Source organism: Tursiops truncatus, chromosome 2 (genome assembly GCF_011762595.2).
Source record: "Tursiops truncatus isolate mTurTru1 chromosome 2, mTurTru1.mat.Y, whole genome shotgun sequence".
Classification (NCBI taxonomy): domain Eukaryota; kingdom Metazoa; phylum Chordata; class Mammalia; order Artiodactyla; family Delphinidae; genus Tursiops; species Tursiops truncatus.
The window spans coordinates 141,799,890-141,820,621 of NC_047035.1; the positions used below are offsets into that span (position 1 = coordinate 141,799,890).

The 20,732-nt window shown below is 44.1% G+C and overlaps 2 protein-coding genes across 27 annotated transcripts in view; one reads left to right on the forward strand and one right to left on the reverse strand.

The window, feature by feature from the left end:
• The window catches only part of ADAMTSL3 (ADAMTS like 3), a 368,604-nt gene that overhangs the window by 314,576 nt on the left and 33,296 nt on the right, over positions 1-20,732 (forward strand). Inside the window, 2 exon segments of the mRNA XM_033852218.2 lie at positions 2,382-2,509; positions 4,643-4,771. Coding sequence (XP_033708109.2) covers positions 2,382-2,509; positions 4,643-4,771 — 257 coding nt within the window.
• The window catches only part of SAXO2 (stabilizer of axonemal microtubules 2), a 120,902-nt gene that overhangs the window by 42,986 nt on the left and 57,184 nt on the right, over positions 1-20,732 (reverse strand). For 9 of the 26 annotated variants that reach the window (XR_012330320.1, XR_004525329.2, XR_004525326.2 and 6 more), the window contains one exon: positions 8,239-15,094. The exons of 4 other annotated variants lie outside the window; for them this stretch is intronic. The gene's annotated coding sequence lies outside the window, so the exon portion shown is untranslated. Of the gene's footprint in view, positions 1-8,238; positions 15,095-20,732 lie in introns of those variants that run through there. 13 more of the 26 variants (XR_012330307.1, XR_004525320.2, XR_004525324.2 and 10 more) reach the window with 13 other exon arrangements.

Sequence of the window (20,732 nt, forward strand, 5' to 3'; positions counted from 1 at the left end):
CTGGCAAATTAAGGTTTGCTCGTTTGTCTTTTTTATTTATTTTAAATTTTATTTAGTTTTTAAACATTTTAGTATAATTTTAAAAGCCTTTGTGTGGGAAAATGTTGACACACAGAAGGTGTAACATTGATTAAACGTTACATATGATATAGATCTTTGGCATTCTAAATAACACTGTAAACTTATTTTTTAAACGTTCTTATTCACTAAACAAATTATTTTCAGGAAACACAATACAGTTAGCCCATAAATTCTTTAGGAGATTGGGTATTGTAAACATTGGAAAATGAAACTTACAGATGTTCTTTATTTATTATCATGAGCTATAATAATGGAAGCCAGTCTGAAGAGAGTTTCAAAATTATGTATTTCTGAAGGTTATGTCACTTGGATAAAAATGAGTTTATAGGCGTGACACTCATAAGACTGGACTTAATCCTTTGAGGACTCAAATAAGAGCATAATTTAAGCGTGACAGATTTAGAAACGAGGACTTTGTTCTCATTCATAAAAAAACTAAAAAATTAATAACTTATTATCCAATTTTAGGCATATCCTTAACAAAGTAGAATCCATTATCTCTGTTTTCTCACTTGTGACTTTAGGAGAAAGTGAATTTAAGTTCTTTATTTTCAACGACTTTTAAACTGCTATAATAAAAAGGAAGTAAAATTTGAAGAAATTTTCTTGTTTTCCACGTTTATTCTGAAGAAATTTGAAAGAATATAAACAATAGTGAAATCATTCTCTACTGACAGTCATATAGGATGGTCCTCTAGTCTCATAAACCAAAAGATTTATTTTTTCATATAGAATTAGAAGAGAAACCCCAGTTAAAATAATATGAAGTGAAAATTGCTATAGAATATAATAATTTATGGCACAATGTTTATTTTCTGTTCATAAGTGGTAGAGTGGGTCAACCCTGAATTTTAAAAAAATTAATAAAGGAGATTCAATTGGCCATTGACAGATTTTGCTGTCTTTAACTTCTCCCTTTCAACTGTTTCCTTCTTGCTTTCTTATAAAAACCTCTTCCACTCTCTTATAACTTATATTTCACTGAACACTTGGGGATTTTCTATTTCTCCGTTTCCTTCCATAGCCAAAATCATGTTCAGGAACACCATACATGTGTATACAGTTTGTACTTTGCACAAAGGTACCCGGCTGAATGGGCAAATCTCTGGCTGAAATTGAGCTCACAAATTGCCCACAAAGCTGTGAAAGGCATTGTCTCTCCAGAGGAAGGGAAGGAGGTGGACAGAAGGGAACCCTCTGCTCACCAACCCCTGAACTTTGAGGCTACCTTTGCCAAGGGTGAGGGTCAACTTTTTTTCAAATTCATACAGATATCCTATAGCCTAGAAGCAGCCCTAGTCTTCAGAGTTGCTACTCCCACTGCAAATGTTTCTAACATTTTCAAAGGAGTCGTACCTATTAAAGTCAACTGTAACACAGTAAGGTGTGGGTCAATAATGATGACAGACAAGTGAAATTCAGTATGTGTAGAACTGAGAAATAGAGAAGCAGGAGACACAGCATCACTTAGTATCTCTGAACTATACACAAGGGAATCAATGCTGATCCCTGTTTGAGATCATCTTTCCCAGTAAACCATACTATTAAGGAACAGTAGCGTGGAGACTGTGTGTGCCTAATAATCGCTGCTATACTTCTTTTGTAACTTCACCTAGAGTTTACCTTACTTGGACTTTTGATTTTCCTGTAGAGAATGACACACGTCTCATATGGATTTGTAAGGTGCAACATTAGTGAAATTTTAATAATGACTAACAAATTATAAAAGAAAGGGAAGAATCAGATGATTTAAACTCACTATTCAGTATTCAGTACTATACTGAATAGTACTGAATACTGTACTGAGTACACTCAGTATTCAGTACTATATTTTTCAACTTGAAAAATATAGTACTTCAAAAACTATATTTTTCAACTTGAAAGAAAAATATGTAATGTACCAAGAAAAATTGCAGTTGCGTTTTCTTGAAATGTATAGTCTTACAATTAAAGGAATCTTACACTTCGTTTGCAATCTCATTTGTCTTTTTTCAAACGTGGTAGATTAAGCATTGAGTCCATCCAGAAAAGTCTGTTCTCATGCAAAGTGAGGTAGGATGATTGGATCACCAAGTACGGTCCAGCTCTACCATTTCCCTGAGTCTCAGCCAGGAAGGACTTTTCTACCCTCTAGTCTATATAGTTGTCCGCTTATAGGCAGGAAGCTTGACAAGATCATCTTCTGGGATCCTTGCCAGCCCAAAGTCAATCATTTTGCTGTCTTCATTCTCTGTGAGTTGCTGTGGTTCTAGAAGAGTTCAGTGTGTTACGTGAGCGCATCCTCTTTCTCTGTTCTGCAGAGTCATTGTGGATGGAATGGGGAAAATACAGATACAGAAACCTACAAAGAAGGAACAAGGAATATATGGATGTTCTGTCGCTAATCATCTGGGTTCGGACGTGGAAAGTTCTCCTGTGCTGTATGCAGGTAATGCCTATTGTTGAAACCTGGAATGCCTGGGTTTTGTTTTGTTTTGAACGTGAAACTCTGGAGCAGCAGTTTGCATGCAGCAGAATAACCGGGAGGTGGGGTTAAAACCCAAATGTCTAGACCCCATTCCCAGAGGTTCCGACACAGCAGGCTTGGGATGGAGTCTGAGAATGTGCATATTTGACATGTCCCCAGGTTATGCCAGTGCTGCTGGCCTGAGGATCACACTTTGAAAACAGCTACTCTGGAGTTTGCTTTCTAAGAATTGGGAATTAATGAGACAGGGTTTAATCGGCAGTGTTGATAGTATGGACTTTTCATTTTTAAAGCGCCACCAGCCAGCGAAAGAGAGTAATTATCCTTTAAAGGTTGATGTATACCTCGCAATGGCATACCCCCCAATCCTTAGAAACACTTTCAGGAAATTGGCATTGTAAATTAGTGTAAATTGTTCCAGGATGTAGAGAAAGTCACTTTAATATAAAAGTGTGCTTTTTTTTTTTTATGAAGGAACATTTTTAGGTGGCAAAGTTGTAAGCAATGCTTCCTTGTGTCAGGCTCATGTTCTGGGATTAAAACTAAAATAAGAAAGTTATCCTCCAACTCTCTGCTGTGTGGTTTCTGGTATCTATGGCTCAAATAAACTAAGGTGAGGAGAAAGACAATATCAGGGATTGCAACCCAGCATTGACAACTAAGCATTGATGTAGCCAGTACATCACATCTCTAAATAGAGGAGGTTGGACCAGTTGATCTTAAAAGCTCCGTGAACGTGCAAGGCTTGATGCTAAGTCCCTCTCCTGGCTGCATTCCCAAGGTAGGGCCGTCAGGCCTTGATTTTCTGTGCCTTGATCCTCCTGGACTGTACTTTCCTGTGAGCATCAGCTCTTTTCCAGAAAACCTCAGTTCCAAGGTTCTGGAATTGCTGGGAGGAATAGAAGTCTCTCTTGCAGCTCACACATTTCCCCGTAAGTCCATCCCAGAACAGCTCAGATTCATGGGAGAGCTGGTGCAAGGTCCTCAGGGGCCAGAGGACGTAGGACAATGACAGCCCTTTCCCAGCCCAAGAGTTCCTATCTTTTCAATTCTCAGGATAGCATTTCAGTGCCCCAAGCACTCCAGGAGCAAATGGAACATTTGGTCACCCAAACATGGTCATTCCCATGTTCTCTTCTCCAGAATACGTGGTTACCAAACACCAAAGTGTTGTAATTCTTTCATGTCCTATGCACTGGTGATAAAACAGATTAAAGAAATACGATGTGGCCTCTCCCTCCAAGAGCTTACCTGCTAATGGGGTGGAGGAGGGAAACCAACCACGCAACAGTTCTGCAGTAGAGGAATGTGGCCTTCCCTGACCCCCACATGCTCCTGAGAGACACCTGGGCAACCAGCACCTTTCTCTACCTCAACAGCCATCACCCTGTAATGGTAATGGTGTCTCCCACCAGTCTATGAGTTGCTTGAGGGCAAGAATGGTTGTTTTCCAACTTCATATTCCCATTCTCCAGCCCAGGCACAAAGTATGTTTCCTGAGTGAGTTCATAAATGAATCTGGTAGAAGTACATTGTTCTTAAAGTCCAGGAAAATAAAAGTCTGTGAATGAATTCCTGATTCTTTATGACCTTGTTTTTATGATTCATCTTTTCCATGCAAGTGTTATGCAGGTTTGTTTCACATTTTCCTTCCAGGAAGAGAGTCAGATGGTCCCAATCCCTCGTGTGTTTTGGTCCTGCTCTAACTCATCCAAGGCTGCACTGCAGAGATGTTATTCCTGCCGTGCCATGTCTTGTTTGCATGAACTTCTGAATTCCTTCTTTTTCGAAGTATCAAAGAGGACTTTACCCTCAATTTTGGTTATAAAACCAAACTATCCTCACAGTCTGTAGATGGTCGTTGCAAAGCCTCTTTGTAGATATCTCTTTGAATGCATCCATCTGTCCATCCATCCCCTGAGCACCTCCAGGCTGTGGATGTGCAAGTCCCCATGGGGTACCACGAGGGATGCGGAGAGAGCCAGGACTCCGCCCCTGCTCTCAAAGAACTCAGCAAAGCTTACCAAATGCAGCATGGTTTACTCAGAGCAAAAGCCTGAACCTAACATAGTTTCCTGCTCCCTTTGAATTAAGAGGCACCTGCCATCTTGTCTATTGGAAGAAATATCACCAGACCGGAGCACAGCCATCTCTCCGTCGTGATTGGAGGCATCGTGGAAGCACCCCAGCGAGCAAACGTGACCATCCAATGTCCTGTAAGAGGTGAGCGTGGTCATTCCCAGTGGGAGAGCACAAGGCCGGCCCAGTGTGGCCGGGAGTCGCCAGCTGGCATTTTGGTAGCTCAGACAGCCCTGCAATCTTAAAAATCTGATTGTCCAGCACCCGACAGAGGATGTCTCTCCGGGGTGAGCTGACAGCAGCTCATGAGACCAGTGTGTAAGACAGAATGCAGTTTAATCATCCTCACTGAGGACTATGAGGACAGGTTCAGGACCTGCCCTGTGCACTGGCAAGACCAGAACACCCTGTCCTGGCAGGCAGACCTGCGCAAAAGGCCAGCTTCTAGCAGGCGATTGCTTGGTGAGTGTGGAGTTGGAGCAAGGAGGTTTGTTGGAAATCATTAGCTGTGTCCTCCAGCTGGACAAAGTCTGTGCTAGGCAAGGCCAGGTCGGAGAGTGGGAATGTCAGGGTTCTGTGGCCTAGACTGCCTGTCCTGGACTGTCCTTGGGTGAGCATCACCAGTCTGTGCCTCGGTGGCTCTTTCTGCTTTGTTTACTACAGCAGCTAAACCGTCTTTCTAACCGACTCATTCTTTCTTTAATAGAAATGCCATTTTCAGTCTGACGTTGTCTTCATCTAGGGCCATTCTGTCTCTTTAAGCCATGGATTCTGAAGTCTTACCCCGGGCCCATGCGTGCCCCAACTGAGATTAATATTATACGCTGTACACACGTATATTTTATGGGGGCCAGGGGGCCTGTGTGAATAGCTTTGATCAGTTTCTCAGAGAGACTTATAAACTCCTCAAAATTAAGATATACTATGTTAGGGTGACCTTGCATGTGCCTGTCATTTACTGTGCATTGATTTAATTCTCTGGGGAACTGTATTTGCCTGGTTTCCTAGTTCTAACGGGGTACCTGTACTTGCAGCCCCTTAAGATGAACCTTGCCGAGGCCAGAGAGCCCAGGGCAACCGGAGGAGCCCTTACGGCTGGTCTCGGTACCAGAGTAAAGGTGCACGTAATGACAGGATCCCAGGACACAGCCATCCAGCTCTAAGGCCCTCCCTCCCCGTCATTGTCAGTTAGTTACTTGCCGTGTTTCCAGAGCTGCACCTTTGGCTTCACAAGCAGTGGAAAGTTGCTAACCCCCAAGGTATTGTTTTTCACCCCTTGGAAGTCCCTGCCGTGTTTGGCCTACGCAGACTTTTGAAAAATCCCTCCAGCCTCCCAACTGACTCCACCCACAAATATGTGAGTTTTCTGGCAAGACACACCTACCATCACAGAACAGGCGGCGTTCTCTGGCTGCAGCAGGGAGAGAAGCAGAACGGAACTCTGTAGTTGCCAAGCCACAAATGTCTAGAGTTTCTACAGCTCTGCACCTGCAGAGGATTCTCAAAATAGATCTGACTTCTATTAAGAGAAACCTCAACTTTTAACATTATTTCTAAATTTCTGACTTCCCCACAATAGTTTACAATTAGGCTTTTGGGGCGACGAGCCATTGAAAGGACTGTGGTGTATTATTTGCTGTCGTAAGTCAGGGACTGGATTCAGTGGAAACTGTTTTCGTGAGTGAAGCCTCCAGCTAAGACCATTAAGCTTGTCTTGGTTTATTCTCCGGCCAGGCCCAGTCAGCGTGTGTGCCGTCTCTGACCACTCCTTGACTCTTGCGGTCCCTCGGACCCTGTGCTGTGCCCCCTCAGGCCCGCGATGCAGCTCGGTGTTGGCAGTCTTCCTCTGCCTCTTCCCCCCACCACCGCCCCCGCCGCTTCAGCTCTTACTAGGAATGGGCCCATTTGGTCTTGCTTTACTTGGCAGTCATCCCCTATGGCCTACACGCCAGGAACTCATCAGGAGGTCTTTCCTTTTCAAAATAAACACCTCATTTTGAGTTATGTGCCATTTTAAATAAGCCTGCAGTGAACTTACTGTGTTTTCTTATGGGCAGAAGTCGTAGCTAACTTTGCTTTTATGGAGATTCATCTTTTTAAGTGAAGATGAAGTAATGATGAAGGGTCCGGAGACTTGGGTTTTACAGACAGATCTGTCACTGGCTAGTATATGACCATAGGTGAGTCCCGTGTCCGTGCTACTCTCATCTCTAAAATAGGAAATACACTATATTAGTGGAAGAAGGGACCTGGGCTATCATCTAACTCAGCCCCATTTGATAGAGGAGGGCATTATAACATTTACAAACTTGAATACTGCTTTCCAAAATTACATTTTCATATTGCAAACTAAGATTACATTACTACTGTCAGTCAGTGGCAGTTTTTCTCTTATGTTTCAGTTACCCTTAAAATGTTTTCTACTAAGCAGAGTGAGCTTATCTATTCATACCTTTTAGACAGATTCATAGTTTTTTGTTATAGCCAAATATGTTTTATTTAATGCATGTGGTATAGATATCAATAGTGGTTGTCCCTAGTCACTCTTATATGATATTTCTAATCATGATATTAAGTAATAGAACCTGAGAATCTGCATTTCTAAGGGTTAAAAGTTCTAAGTTATTTGCGAGAGTTATTTGTCTTATTCTTAAAAAAAAAAAGTTTCTTCTAAAAATGAGAGGGGTGGGGAGTTTAAACTGCACCCTCTCTGCCACCTTCTGGTAAGAAAGGAAAGCTCGTCTGAGGAAAATGACCAGTAAACATCAAGAGCTGCATATTTTATGTTTTCGTGCGTTAATGCTTAGCAAGAGCGTTATTTATCCTATAATTTCGCGTTAGGTGTGTATTGTGTTGCTTGTTTTTCTTATTCCTTAAGCTCATTGGAGGTGCAGCTGATCTGGGTCTCTGCTCTAGAATGTTCTTGTGTGTTGGGCTCCTCTTTAGTCTCCAAGAAACTCTCTTGGCCCACAGGTTGGAATGAGGTTAAGCTAGGAAGATGCTTTGGAAAATAGTTCGGCAATTTCCCTCAAAGTTAAACACTTGACCCAACAATTCCACTCCTAGTTATATACCAAGACAAATGAAAACATATGTTCACACAAAAACTTGTACCTGAATGCTCATAGCAACTTTATTTCTAACAGCCAAACAGTGGAAACAACTTAAATATCCATCAGCTAATGGATGGATAAAGAAAATGTAGTATATCTGTACAATGGGGTTTTATTTGGTCGTAAAAAGGAATGAAATATTGATACATGCTAAAACATGGATGAATCTTTAAAAATGATGGTAAGTGAAAGAAGCCAGACACAAAAGATCACACAGTGTATGATTACATATCCATGAAATGTCTCGAGTAGGCCCATCCATAGAGACCGATTAAAGGCTGCCAGTGGCGAAGAGGAGAGGAAAATGCAAGAGAATGGAGAGTAATGACTAATAGGCACGGGTGTCTTTTTGCGGTGATGAAAATGTTCTGGAATTAGATAGTACTGATGGTTGCACAACTTTATGAATACACTAAAAAAAAAACACCGAATTGTATACTTTGAGAGGGTGAATTTCATAGTATTTAAATTATATCTCATTAAAATCATAATCCAATATATTAGCATGTAAAGTTAAAACTTACGGCACAATCATATATTTTATTTATGGGTGTATGACTATATGGCAAAAATATACAAACATTCATGGGAAGGACATATACCAATGTCAGGATTGTTGGTACTCCTGGGAGAGAAAAGAAGAAAGCACAGTTTAGGGACAGAACTTTAGCTGTAGGTGTAATGCTCTATTGCTTAAAAAGAACTAAAGCAAATAAGGCAAATTGCTTTCTAGAAAGTCTAAACTTACTAGTGATATAGATTTAAGCCCTACACCTCTGTCATTTCTGAGTTCCCCATTGATAGGAGAGGATGGGGGAATAAGTAGGTAGAAGGTACAAAGCTGAGTGCACACAGTGTGTGTACAAGCAGATGGTGGGAAGCAAGGGTCTAAGCAGGTAGCAGCAGGGTGCTTGGTGCTCCATGAGATGAATAGGGAGAAGGTAAGCCATTCATACCTAAGAGATGCTGGTCAGTTTCAGAAGAAACATATTACATAAATTTAAAAGTATCTTCTTAATCCGGAGAATTTTTTAGGCTTAAGATGCTGTGAAATATACCGAGAGTTTTGCTGATGTCTAAGTGAATTATTAGCTTTCTTTACTGGCCTTAATGATTTCCCTTACAGGGGAGGACTTTGAGAAAATTTTTGTGGTGCAGCAAGATTATATGCTTAAATTCCTGAACACAGCCTCATGTGTCTGACAGTTATTTTCCCCCGACAACTACTAGTTGACATTATGCAGTGTGGAACTCAGTTGCAGTGATTTAACATCTTTAAGTCACAAATCCCTTTGACCACCCCCGACGCCCCGCAAAAAACTCTCTCTCCAGAAAAATACATTTACCCACAACATTTTCCATATAAGTTTCAGAATACTTAGAGAAAACCTGAGGATAATCTGCTTCCTCTTGTTTTATGAACCGAACATTTTAGTGCTTTTGACCATATTCTAAATTAAAGCTAATTTATTTTGCTTCATCTCTAGTTTTTGAAATGTATCCCCTATTCTGTACTATGTTTATCTCTTATTTATACCATATACAATCCTTGAAATAGCTAATTTTTTTATAGTATGTTTAAATGCTCTTCTCCCACTCAAAAAGCCTATCCCCCCCCTTGTTTTTCCTACGTCTGCCTATGATAAAGACATTTTCTCACCATTCTCCTCTCTGAACCCTATATTCAATCAAACAATCAATCACAGATGGCTGGAAACTCCATCCATCTTTCCATCCATTTAGCAAGCATTCACTAAGCATCTGCTAAGCCCAATCTAGTTCCTTAGTGTACAGAGATGAATAAAATCTTGTTTTTCCAGATATATGGACAAGGAAACTATGATATAGCAAATGCAAAATGTAAGTTTTTATGAAGCCACATGGAGGAGAGAATAGTTAAGGCTCCCAAAGGATCAGAGAAGGCTGACAGAAGAGATGACACTATAACCAGGCCACTTGGAACAAAAAGGAGGGCCATTTTTGTTGAAACAACATATGTGCGAAAGCACAGAAACATGAGAGCTCCTGGCTTATTTGCAAAACCATAAGCAGATCCACGTGACTTAAAGCAGAGGGTGTGAGGGAGGTGGGAAGAGGTGGGTTTGGAAGTACACATTGGGACCAGATTGTGAAGGGCTTTTAATGCCACACTAAAACCCTTGGACTTCCTTTTATTGGAGGCGGGGAGGCAAAAATTTTTTGTTTTTTAATTTTTGGCTCCGCCGCACGGCACGTGGGATCTTAGTTCCCTGACCAGGGATCAAATCCGCACCCCCTGCATTGGAAGCGCGGAGTCTTAACCACTGGATCGCCAAGGAAATCCCAAGAAATGTTTTAAGTAGAGTGATGGTATGACCCAATCTGTGTTTAAAGAGAACATTCTGTCTACAGTATGGATGCAAAGTTGGGGGGGAAAAGAAACTGCAGAAAGCCATAAATTAAGCTCAGTGAAATCGCATCGCTGGTCATTGATTGGATTGTGGAGCCAGGCACTCAAGATATTAAATTAGGATTCCGTGCCTCTGGAGAGCTTATCCAAGAGAGAGCAGGCATATCAAGCAGTTAGCAATGGATGTGTCATTAATTGAGGATCTGGGACACAGTCGTCCCCAGGCTAGGGCTGGGACGTTGACACAGAGGTAAGTCAAACATGGAGAGAAACTACATTGCAAAGAGCTAAGGATTATATGCTGACAGGCAGCATCTCAGTAAGAAACATATTAAAAAACCATCAACACTCATCACCCCAGATAACAATAACTTGAGTACCTAATACGTGTCTGCTTGAATAGGCTATGAGGTGGATATTATCATTATCTTTGTGTTGCTAAAGAGTAAACATGCTCAGGGATGTGCAATTACTGTTTTTTTTAAGATTTTTTTGTTTTTAGATGTGGACCATTTTTAAAGTCTTTATTGAATTTGTTACAATATTGCTTCTGTTTTATGTTTTGGTTTTTTGGCCATGAGGCATGTGAGATCTTAGCTCCCCGACCAGGGATCAAACCCACCCCCCCTGCATTGGAAGGCGAAGCCTTAGCCACTGACTGCCAGCGAAGTCCCTACGTGCAGTTACTTACCCGTGTGTATATATGTAACGAGTGTGGCAGCTAAGATTTAATCCCAAGTCTGTGTGACTCCAAAGGAACTGAAGGGAGAAGGAGGCTCTGGGCTTGAGACAGCAGAATGGGCACCCAGGTGGTCTAATCAGAGAGGAGAGTGTCAAAGCAGAGGTCTGAGGCAGGACTTAGGAAGTGCTGCAGCTTAGGGACAAGGTTTCAGAGGCTCAGGTATGAGCAGCAGCCAGTGCCCACTGGAGAGCTGTCCCATGGTGGGCGATCTAGGATCCAGGCAGAGTCCACGGAGAGGCTGGCCTCTCGCCAGCCTGCAGGGTGCCGGCCAGTGTTAGGCCAGAGGTCTACCTGAGTGTCTCCCCTCTGTCCCCAGGAGGATTGAGGCCCCACCTTGATGCATACCTCACCCATCACTGCAGTAGCAGGAAAGGAAGATGGCGAGTCATGCACCATGCGGTAGTGACTCCCCACTGCCTCACCTAACCCTTGATATACTTGCCCCAGACCTCTTTGTACTCATACTTGGATTATGTAAAGCAATTTTCTGTTCTTTGAAGATCCGCTGAAGATTCTGAATGCTCCTTGGAACATGGTTTTCTTCTCCTTTGATCCATCTCAATTTCCCATTTGGAGGAAACGTGAATCTCTACACAGTCAAGAAGTAGAAGGAAATGCTGGCATAAGGTAGCTAGATGTGCAGAATGAAAAACAGAAAGGGCTATTCAAGCACCTATCAAATTTCATACTTACTGCAAAAAAAGCCATGTGCTTGGGCTTCTGTTTCTGCAGAGACTGAGTCCCGCCTTCTCTTGAAGCATTCAGACCACAGCTCTCGTGGGCCAGTCCTGTCATCAGCAACACTTCTTTCCTCCCCAAATATCTGTTCCCCACTCGTGTCGTCAGTCCCACCAATATGTTTCTCTGCCCTGAAAACTTCACAGACACCCAGCCCTGTGTTAACCTTCACCCCTTCACATTGTAAAAACAGCTGGCCCACGAGGCCTTTTATCATGTAATTTCACGTTGTGTCCATTTATTCTCTGTCCTCCAAATAACCATGCACCTTTCTTCTATGCGCCATCAACAGACCAGTGGAGAGACCGAGTTTCAGACTGTAGGTTCCATGGAGCCTTGTCAGGGACCCCAAACTTACCTTTCAACCCTACCTACCCTCTCCCACAGCATACAGTACAACTGACAGACCTCCACGTTTCTGCAGTTTTGTGAATTGGACTTCCTTATATATACATTAAAAAAAAAAGGTTAAGAATCGGTTCTGCTACTGTTTGAAAGCCACTGGTTGGAACACTAGAATAGGGCTTATGACTCCCAAACTAATATGTAAGCTCTCTGCCATGATAGCTTTTACCTCCATGGTTTTTCATTACCACAGTTCTGATATGAAGACGCATTAAGCCCACCTAAATTGTAATGACTCGGTCCTGGGGGAGCCTGCTGGATGCTGATCCCGTAGGCAGGGTTCCTCCTGGGCTCCTCCTCTTTGCTTTCCGACTTCAGGTCTTCTCTTGGTGAGCTTCTGAAGCTCAGGTTTCTAATGTGACAAGTTGCTTCACTCCCCCGGGTCTCCGAGTGGTGCCTGGGGCGGGCCCCGTGTCCTCTTGGCTCCTCAGATGCTGTCGGAGCGGAAGCCAGAGTGGTCGGTGCTGAGCTCCCCAGACCTGTCTGAGATCTGCTAGGGAGCAGTTGGGGAGCTTTCCTTTAAAGGCAGTAAGAGGCAATGCCTCAAACCAATCGTATCTGCTTATCTTGTTAGAAAGGCCCTACTTGCTCTCTGACCCCCAGGGGTCTCAACTTTAGCTCTTTTATGCTCTGAGATCCCCTGGACATGGATGGAGAGCTCAGGATAGCTGTGGACTCTGGAGGAATCCTTCTCGTGTTAAACACACAGAACCATCAGAAGCCCTCGGATGACTTGTTTGTCCACGTTCACTCCTCTGCCCTAATTGCGCCTTCCTAGAGAGAGAGCAGGGTGCCACAGAAGGTGGGGACTTGAGGAGAGGAAAATTAGTTGGAATTCAACCTCCAGAAATTTTAAAAAGCTTCTCGGTACAGCCTGAAAAAGGCACTCAGGAACTGTTGATATTAGAAAAAGAGTCACTGTGAGGAGAACACCCCACATTAGGGTGCAATAACAGAGGACTGGAATAGAATTTCAGCATCTTTAGTAACATCCCAATTTAGGAGCCCCTCTCTTTCTTCTTATTTTTCATTCATTTATTCCCGCCAGTTATGTATTTGATAATTGAATACCCATGTGTTCATTTTCATGACTGACAGACAATCTGCTCAAGCCATTTTATTACCATGGGTAGTGTCAGTTCAGGCCTGGACATCACCTCCGACCCCACCCCACCCTGCCCTGAGAGAGTCTGATTTAATTTGTCTGCGATATGGCCTGAGAACCAAGGTTTTTTAAAGCTCCCGAGAAGATTCTAACGTGTAGCCAAGGTTAAGGTTAAGAGCCAGTGCTTTAGCCAGTAACTGGGGCCAAAGTGTCTCCTGGAACTTATCTCAAATGTGGTCTCAAAATGAGAGACTCTCCCTCAGGAAACAGTGGGTAACAAGGAGTGAACCAGAAACGGGTTAAATGGCAGGGCCGGGGCCATGCTCTGGGCTCATTCTGAAGGTGGAATAGGCATGTCAGCATGTTCAAAGGTCCACAAAGGAGCAATCAGCTTCAGTGTCAGAGGGGGTCATGGAAGAGCGGCCTTAAGATGGCTCTTTAAGAATTAGTAGAAACTTTCCAAGTGATAAAAGAGAATAGCAACTAAGTCCCTAGTGGAGAGAAGGCACGTAGAAAATCTTAGCGATTACCCACAGTGAGGTGAGAACGGTGAGGTTCCCGGGGCCGGAGGATGAGCTGTTGTGAGCAGTGGTACCCGTACATTGAAGGGCTTTTGTGCTTTTCTCCTCCAAGAAGTGTCAAAGCTATGGAGCTAGGAAAACCGAATCTTACTCCCCATCACTCCTAAGGAGAGAGGAACTGCTCAGCAGGGTAAGTGGGGCAGCTCAGAGACACAAGAGAAGCGTCAGTGCCTTGAGGGAGGAGGAAAGGGAGCCTTGGGGAGTCAACCAAGCCTTGAGAGATCACCCCGGGAGCTCCACTGACAGCAGCCCACACGTGGTTCCCAGGGTTTGCTGGTGGCCACAGCAAGATCAACTTGTAGGTCATGGTGTATGACTTCCAAACAAGCCATACATCGAACGTAGCTTTTAAGGAACGTATCAAAGCTCTTTGTCGATCCACGTCCCAGCGTTACATTGATAGATTACCAAAATTGATGTTGATCAGGAAGGGCCTCCGAATGTCCCAAGAGTAGCCCCATTTGAGCTGCTGTGCTGGGGTCAGTGGTTGTCACCACTTGTAAACTCCAGCATGCATCCCTGCGCTTGATTTGCACCAGCTTTGACTTTGAGTCTTGTTCTTCAGGGAACCCCTGGAGGTTTTCGGTTTTCAGGTAATATATAGAATAACTCTCAGGGGTCCTTTCTAGCCTGTAAACGAGACCCCAGAGGACACTATCCAGCAGTGAACTGTGTAGTGCTTGTGAGGTGCGACTGCTGGAGTTAAAGAGAACTGCTCAGTCCCAAGCCAAGCAGGAGCCCAGGGTTGCTGAGAGGCCAGGGCTGACCACACCAGGAAGAGGACTTGCTGGCACCCTTCCTCTACGGCAAAATGAACACGTTTCAAAGACCTCTGAGGAAAGACTCTGGATTATGGAATTGGGGCTCGATGCTATGACCCAGATTGTTTCTAAGGTCCTCAGATCAAATTACTTGGGGACCTGATTATGCCCATCTGTTAACGTAATTCTACTAAAGAGGAAGTACTTCCGTAGCTATTCAAGAGAATTCTGTGAATGGTAAAAGCCAGAGCCTTATATCTGGAGGAAGTTCTGGATATGGCCTCATTGAAGGATAATCCTTTATATCCAAAAAACACAGTTACATATCTATTGCCAAAAGAACAAAAGGGTATGGAGTTAACTCAAAAGAGGGAAATGCCTTGCAAAATGTACTGCATTGTGAAGATTGACGCACCAGTCAAGGGTATGTACCTTTTGTGCTAGTAGCTTTGAGATACTCTCTTTGACACTGAAACTGTGAACTCTTGTTCATTTGTTTCATCGATTAGTAACGATTCTCCTTGTGCTTTGCCTACACTGTGTTCAGTTTGCCTCTAATCTTATAAACTGGCAACATCATTTCTTCCCATGCCCTGGAGGTGACTAGTGGTAGCTTAAATGTTCAGTTTTCATCTGTGAAAAAAAGACAGTATGAGTGTTGAGTAGCTGGAGGAAACAAACCAATGAACAAAACATACAAGTGTAATATATGTGATACATTGATAGAAAAATCTAGCATTTTAGAGCAGTCTGAAGAGGCCAAGGATTTTATAGTATAGAATATTTCATGAGCCCTTCAAGGGTGAAGGAAATCTGTCTTTAAACAGTGACTATTTTAAAGACACCCCAGAGGTGCAGACTTTTTGTAACACGTGTTTTCCACAGCCCCTCCAGATCTGAACTTTTTTTCCGTAACATTTGCCTTTCAAAAACGATTTCAGCATTGTGGAAACAGAACGTTGAATATTTCAGAGCTGTAAGTCTTGGGGAAAATAGCCTGTCTTTGAGGTTAGATAAATAAGTTTAAACTGTTTCTGACATTTTATGGCTGTTTCAACAGAGCAAACATTTGTAGGTTTGAAAGACCATAAAGAATTCCTTCTGAGTTTCCTCTGGCCTCTGTGGTTCTTTGAAAACATTCACAGGTGCAATGATGCTCTAGGTGCTGAGTTGCAGGGTCAGCTCCTTTCCTCAGCACTGGAGACCTGTCTCCCTCTTTACATCTAAAAAGTTGCCAAGTTTAGTTTTGTTTTCTGAAATTCCTTATCTGTGTAGAACATTACTATCTGTGTAAGCTCAGTATCATACCCTTGCCATGTGGAGGTTTAGGTTTAAATTGTCTCTGGCCCCTGTCAGTTCCAGAAGGGTTTGGAGATTCCAAAGCCTTCTGGAAGTGACTTCGGAGAGTTCTTGGGGGACTTACACTGCCCTGGACCCTCTGCTTCTCACTCTCTGTTGCACCGACCTGGTATGGTCTCTCTTTTGCCCTCCATCAACCAAGGATGAAAAACTTACTTCCTTGACTGGTTTCTGCTCATAGGAGGACATCCATTAATACCAAGCATTTGGCAAGGTTTTCAAGCAAGGCCGAAGATGCAGGGGTCATGGCAAAGGCATGTCATTACTCAGCCCTTCTTCTCCCTGTTCTCCTTCACCCTCAGCCTTCCTGTCCTCACCCCTAACCTCCTGGGATCGCCATAGGAACTCTAGATTCTTCTCTTCTTCTTACGCAACCCCTGCCTACAAATGCACGCATCTAAACCTTGCAAGATATTCTGAAGGAGAAGCATCACCCTCTTTAGAAGACAACCAGAGGGACTTCCCTGGCGGTCCAGTGGTTAAGAATCCGCCTACCGATGCAGGGGACATGGGTTTGACCCCTGGTCGGGGAACTAAGATCTCACATGCCGCGGGGCAGCTAAGCCTGTGCGCCACAACTACTGAGCCCGTACGCCTCAGCTAGAGAGAAGCCTGTGTGCGGCCACGAAGAGCCTGCGCACTGCAGCTAAGACCCCGTGCGGCCAAAAAGTAAAAATAAATAAATTTTAAAAATAAATATTTTTTAAAAAATGAAATGAAAGAGCTCTAAAGCTTAAAAAAAAAGAAAGAAAGAAAAAAGAAAACCAGAGTTATATACTGTAGATCAGAACAATTTCTCCCACCTGTAGTTTGTTCCATTCAGTTTATTTCAACATGCCTGCTGTGTGTAATGCACTGCTCTGGGGTTCCTGAGGTCAATCTGCATGTCTCAGCCCTGAGGAAACTCTCTGGCTGATGGTTGCCTGAGGCCTCATACGAAGTGAGAGGCCCATAGAGTGTGTCTTCTTAGATTGCTGAAAAAAGAGGCTGACTCCCGAGAGGAGTCTTACCCTCCTTGTACTCTGCTGCAAGCCTAGCGGTGGGAGAAGCTGATGTTCGGCGTTCCAGCAAAGCTAGGACCCCAGCACCTAGAGGAGTGCGGGCACATGGTAGGCACTCCCAGAGCATTCAGTGGATGTGATGGATTCTTGTCTGTGTAAAGGTGTAGGCGACTGTTGGTGGGGGGACAGTCTGAGTGGCAGATGTGTCGTCTCCTACACCAAGTGATGTAAGCACAGGCACGGGAGACTGAAAGCAACTAGGAAGTCATAGAGAATCAGAATAACTAGTGACCAAAATGGACTCCAAAAAAATCATGCTGGGAGGTTTCCCTTTTTTAAAACATTTCTGCTGAACGGTAAGTTCTGCTGAGATGAACCGCAGAATTCCTGAGCACAGCGTTCACACCACCATCCTCACCAGCCCCTGCTCCGTGTTTCAGAACGACTGAGATGGGGTGCCTTCAGGGAGCACCCTGAAACGGGAGCTCATTCCCCTCGTGGAATCATCTGCAGCTCAGACTTCGGGTCGGCTGAACTGTGGAGAGGCTCTGGAGGTTGTCAGGAGCCCTGCGTAGCCAGAGGAGCCTGGTCACTCCGAGCTAGTGCGGCCAGAGCAGGATGGCACTGCAGGAATTGAGACTGCGCCCCCTAGATGCTCTAAGGTGACGTCCTTCCCTTAGGGTCTCAGCCAGCCAGGGGTGTGAATGCAGCAGAACCTGTTTCCTAAGGCCTTGAGGACGGGTGAGCCCTATGACAGGCAACACCCCCAAAGTCAAGTCCTCCTCTACAGCTGCCTTAGCTTAGGCTGTTATACCAGAATACCATAGACTGGGTGGCTAAAACAACAGACGTTTATTTCTCCCAGTGTTGGAGGCTGGGAAGTCCAAGGTCAAGGTGCCGGAAGGCCCGGTGTCTGGTGAGAACTCCTCCTGGCTTACAGACAGCCATCTTCTCAGTATTTCCTCACATGATGGAAAGAGAGAGAGATCTCCACTATCTTCCTTTTTTTTTTATAAGGGTACTCATCCCATCATGGGAGATGTACCCTCATGAACTCATCTAAAGCTCATTACCTTCCCAAAGCCCCATTTCCAAATGCCATCCTATGGGTGGTTAGGGCTTCCACAGATGAATTTGGTGGTGGAGGTGGGAGGAATGAAGCATGAACCATCCAGTCCATAACAAGAGCCTTGAACGCTTTTTTTAAAATTATTATTATAGGAGTATAATTGCTTTACAATGTTGTGTTAGTTTCTCCTGTACACCGAAGTGAATCAGCTATATGTATACATCTATCCCCTCCCTCTTGGACCTCCCTCCCACAGCCGCCCCCATCCCACCCATCTAGGTCATCACAGAGCACCGAGCTGAGCTCCCTGTGCTATATAGCAGGTTCCCACTAGCTATCTGTTTTACACATGGTAGTGTATATATGTCAATCCTAATCTCCTAATTCATCTCCCGCTCCTCTTCCCCCCTTGTGTCCACATGTCCGTTCTCTATGTCTGCATCTCTATTCCTGCCCTACAGATAGGTTCATCGGTACCATTTTTCTAGACTCCACATATATGCGTTAAAATACGCTATTTGTTTTTCTCTTTCTGACTTACTTCACCCTGTACGACAGACTCTAGGTCCATCCACATCTCTACAAATGACCCAATTTTGCTCAACATCACTGATTATTAGAGAAATGCGAATCAAACTACAATGAGGTATCACCTCACACCGGTCAGAATGGCCGTCGCCAAAAACAGCCTTGAATGCTTTCAATTCAACACACTCTTCTGAGCACCTCCTACACGCCCAGCTGACAGCAAGGAGCTCCCAGAAAGATGCGATACTGACCATGACATAACGTGGTCAATGCAATAGTGTGCGCACGAATACAACGCTGTAGGAACTGGGAGGAGTAGACAGGCAGCTCACTGTGGGAGGTCCCAGGAGGTGTGACCAGGCCCATGAAGATGAAAAGGTAGGAACATTCCAGAGTGAAGAGCATGAGTAGGACAGCTGGCATGCAAGGGCAGGCTTGCTGCAGGACACGGAATTGGCTACAGTCTGAGGTCTGTGCAAGGAGAGACCCAGCAGGAGGGTTGGAAAGTCAGGCTAGGAGTGTGGCTGGAGCTAAGTTATGTGGAACTGACAATGCCAGGGCCACGAGCTTCTGAAGGCAGTCAGGGCCCAGCACTTTGCTCCCTCTGACTTTGCATGAAGAATTGTTGGCCCAGGAGTGGGATTGCTGGATCATACAGTAGTTCTGTAATTAGTTTTTTAAGGAACCTCCATACTGTTTTCCATAATGGTTGTCCCAACTTACATTCCCACCAATGGTGTAGGAGGTACTCAATACTCTATAATGACCTATTTGGGAAAAGAATCTAAAGAAGAGTGGATATACGTATGTGTATAACTGTTTCACATTGCTGTATACCTGAAACTAACAGAACGTTGTAAATCAACTATACTCCAATAAAAATTTTAAAAAAACAAGAATTGTTGGGAAGTGGGGAATCCAGCTAAGAGGTTGCTTCAGTAACTAAGGCAGGAACTCTGGCCCTGAGCCACAGCACTGACCGTGAGAATGGAGAAGAAGAGATGATCTAGGAACATCCTAAGTTAGAAGTGATTTTTTTTTCTAACTTGGTGGCAAATGGAACGTGGAGGATGCAGAGGCGAGATCCGGGCGTGGCTCTGAGGCTCCGAGGTGGGGAGGTTGGATAGATGCGGTGCTGAAATGATGATGCGGAACAAGCCTACAGGGAGATGTGGAACAAGTCTACAGCAAAATGAATTTGCTGTGGGACTTACTGCGTTTGAGGCAGCTTTGGGACTCGCGGATGGGAGATGTCCAGGAACTGTTGGTGTTGAACTCGAGGGACGGGTTCAGGTTGGACAGGCAGATGTGGGCATTGTCAGCATAGGAATTATCACTGTGTTCTTAAAAGCTGATGAACTTGGCCAGGTTAGTTGTGTAGAGTGAGGAGGAAGAGGTCGGGCCATATTCTGCTGTGGTCTTATCCTCCTCAATGCAAACTTCTTATCTCCGACATTTTCTTTTGGAATACGATGATGCCAGTTTGTTCCCAGAAGTGCGTGCTGCTGTGACCATTTGGCCATCTGGGTTGTTTTCATACCTACGTTTTTAGTCCAGACGCCCATGGTTACAAGCGTCAGAGACCCACCTCAAACTGGCTCAAGAAAAATAGAGAAGTTACTGGTTCTGGAAACTGAAAAGTCCTAGGGTGCACTAACTTTGGACACATCTAGATTCAGGAACATAAATGATTTCATCAAGAATCTGTCTCTCTCTGGCTCTCAGCACTTTTTTTTTTTTTTTGAGATGATAGAGGCAGATCACGTAGCGCCATATAAGCCATCATAAGCACTCTGTTTTTATTCTGAATGAGATGGAAGCCATTGGAGGAATGACATGATCTGACTTATGTTTTAGGAAAAACACTCTGGCTACCATGTTGAAAATAGACTAGGGAATCAAAGAGTGAAAGGAAGGCCAGTGTGGGAGCAGTGAGAATGGTTAGGAAGATTTTGCAAATTCCAGGTGAGTGAAGCCACCTTTAGATAGCCTGACCTTGACTCCACTCCCCCCTCCAGCTACTGCCTCGTTCCTCGATTTCCATCATAGCAAAATGCCTCAAGAGTAGTTTGTACAGTCTCCAATTTCATCTTCCTTCATCCTCTCGTGAGCTCACTCCAGCCAAGTTTATCCACACCATTCAACCTTCAGAGCTGTCATCAAGGTTACCAACAGGCCCACCATGTAAGTCTGTACATTGCCAATTCAGTGGTCAATCCTCAGACCTTTTACTTGGCCCTTTGACAGTGACTGCATTTGACAGTGGCTATTCCCTCCCTCCTTCGTGAAATACTTTCTCATCAGCTTCTGGGAA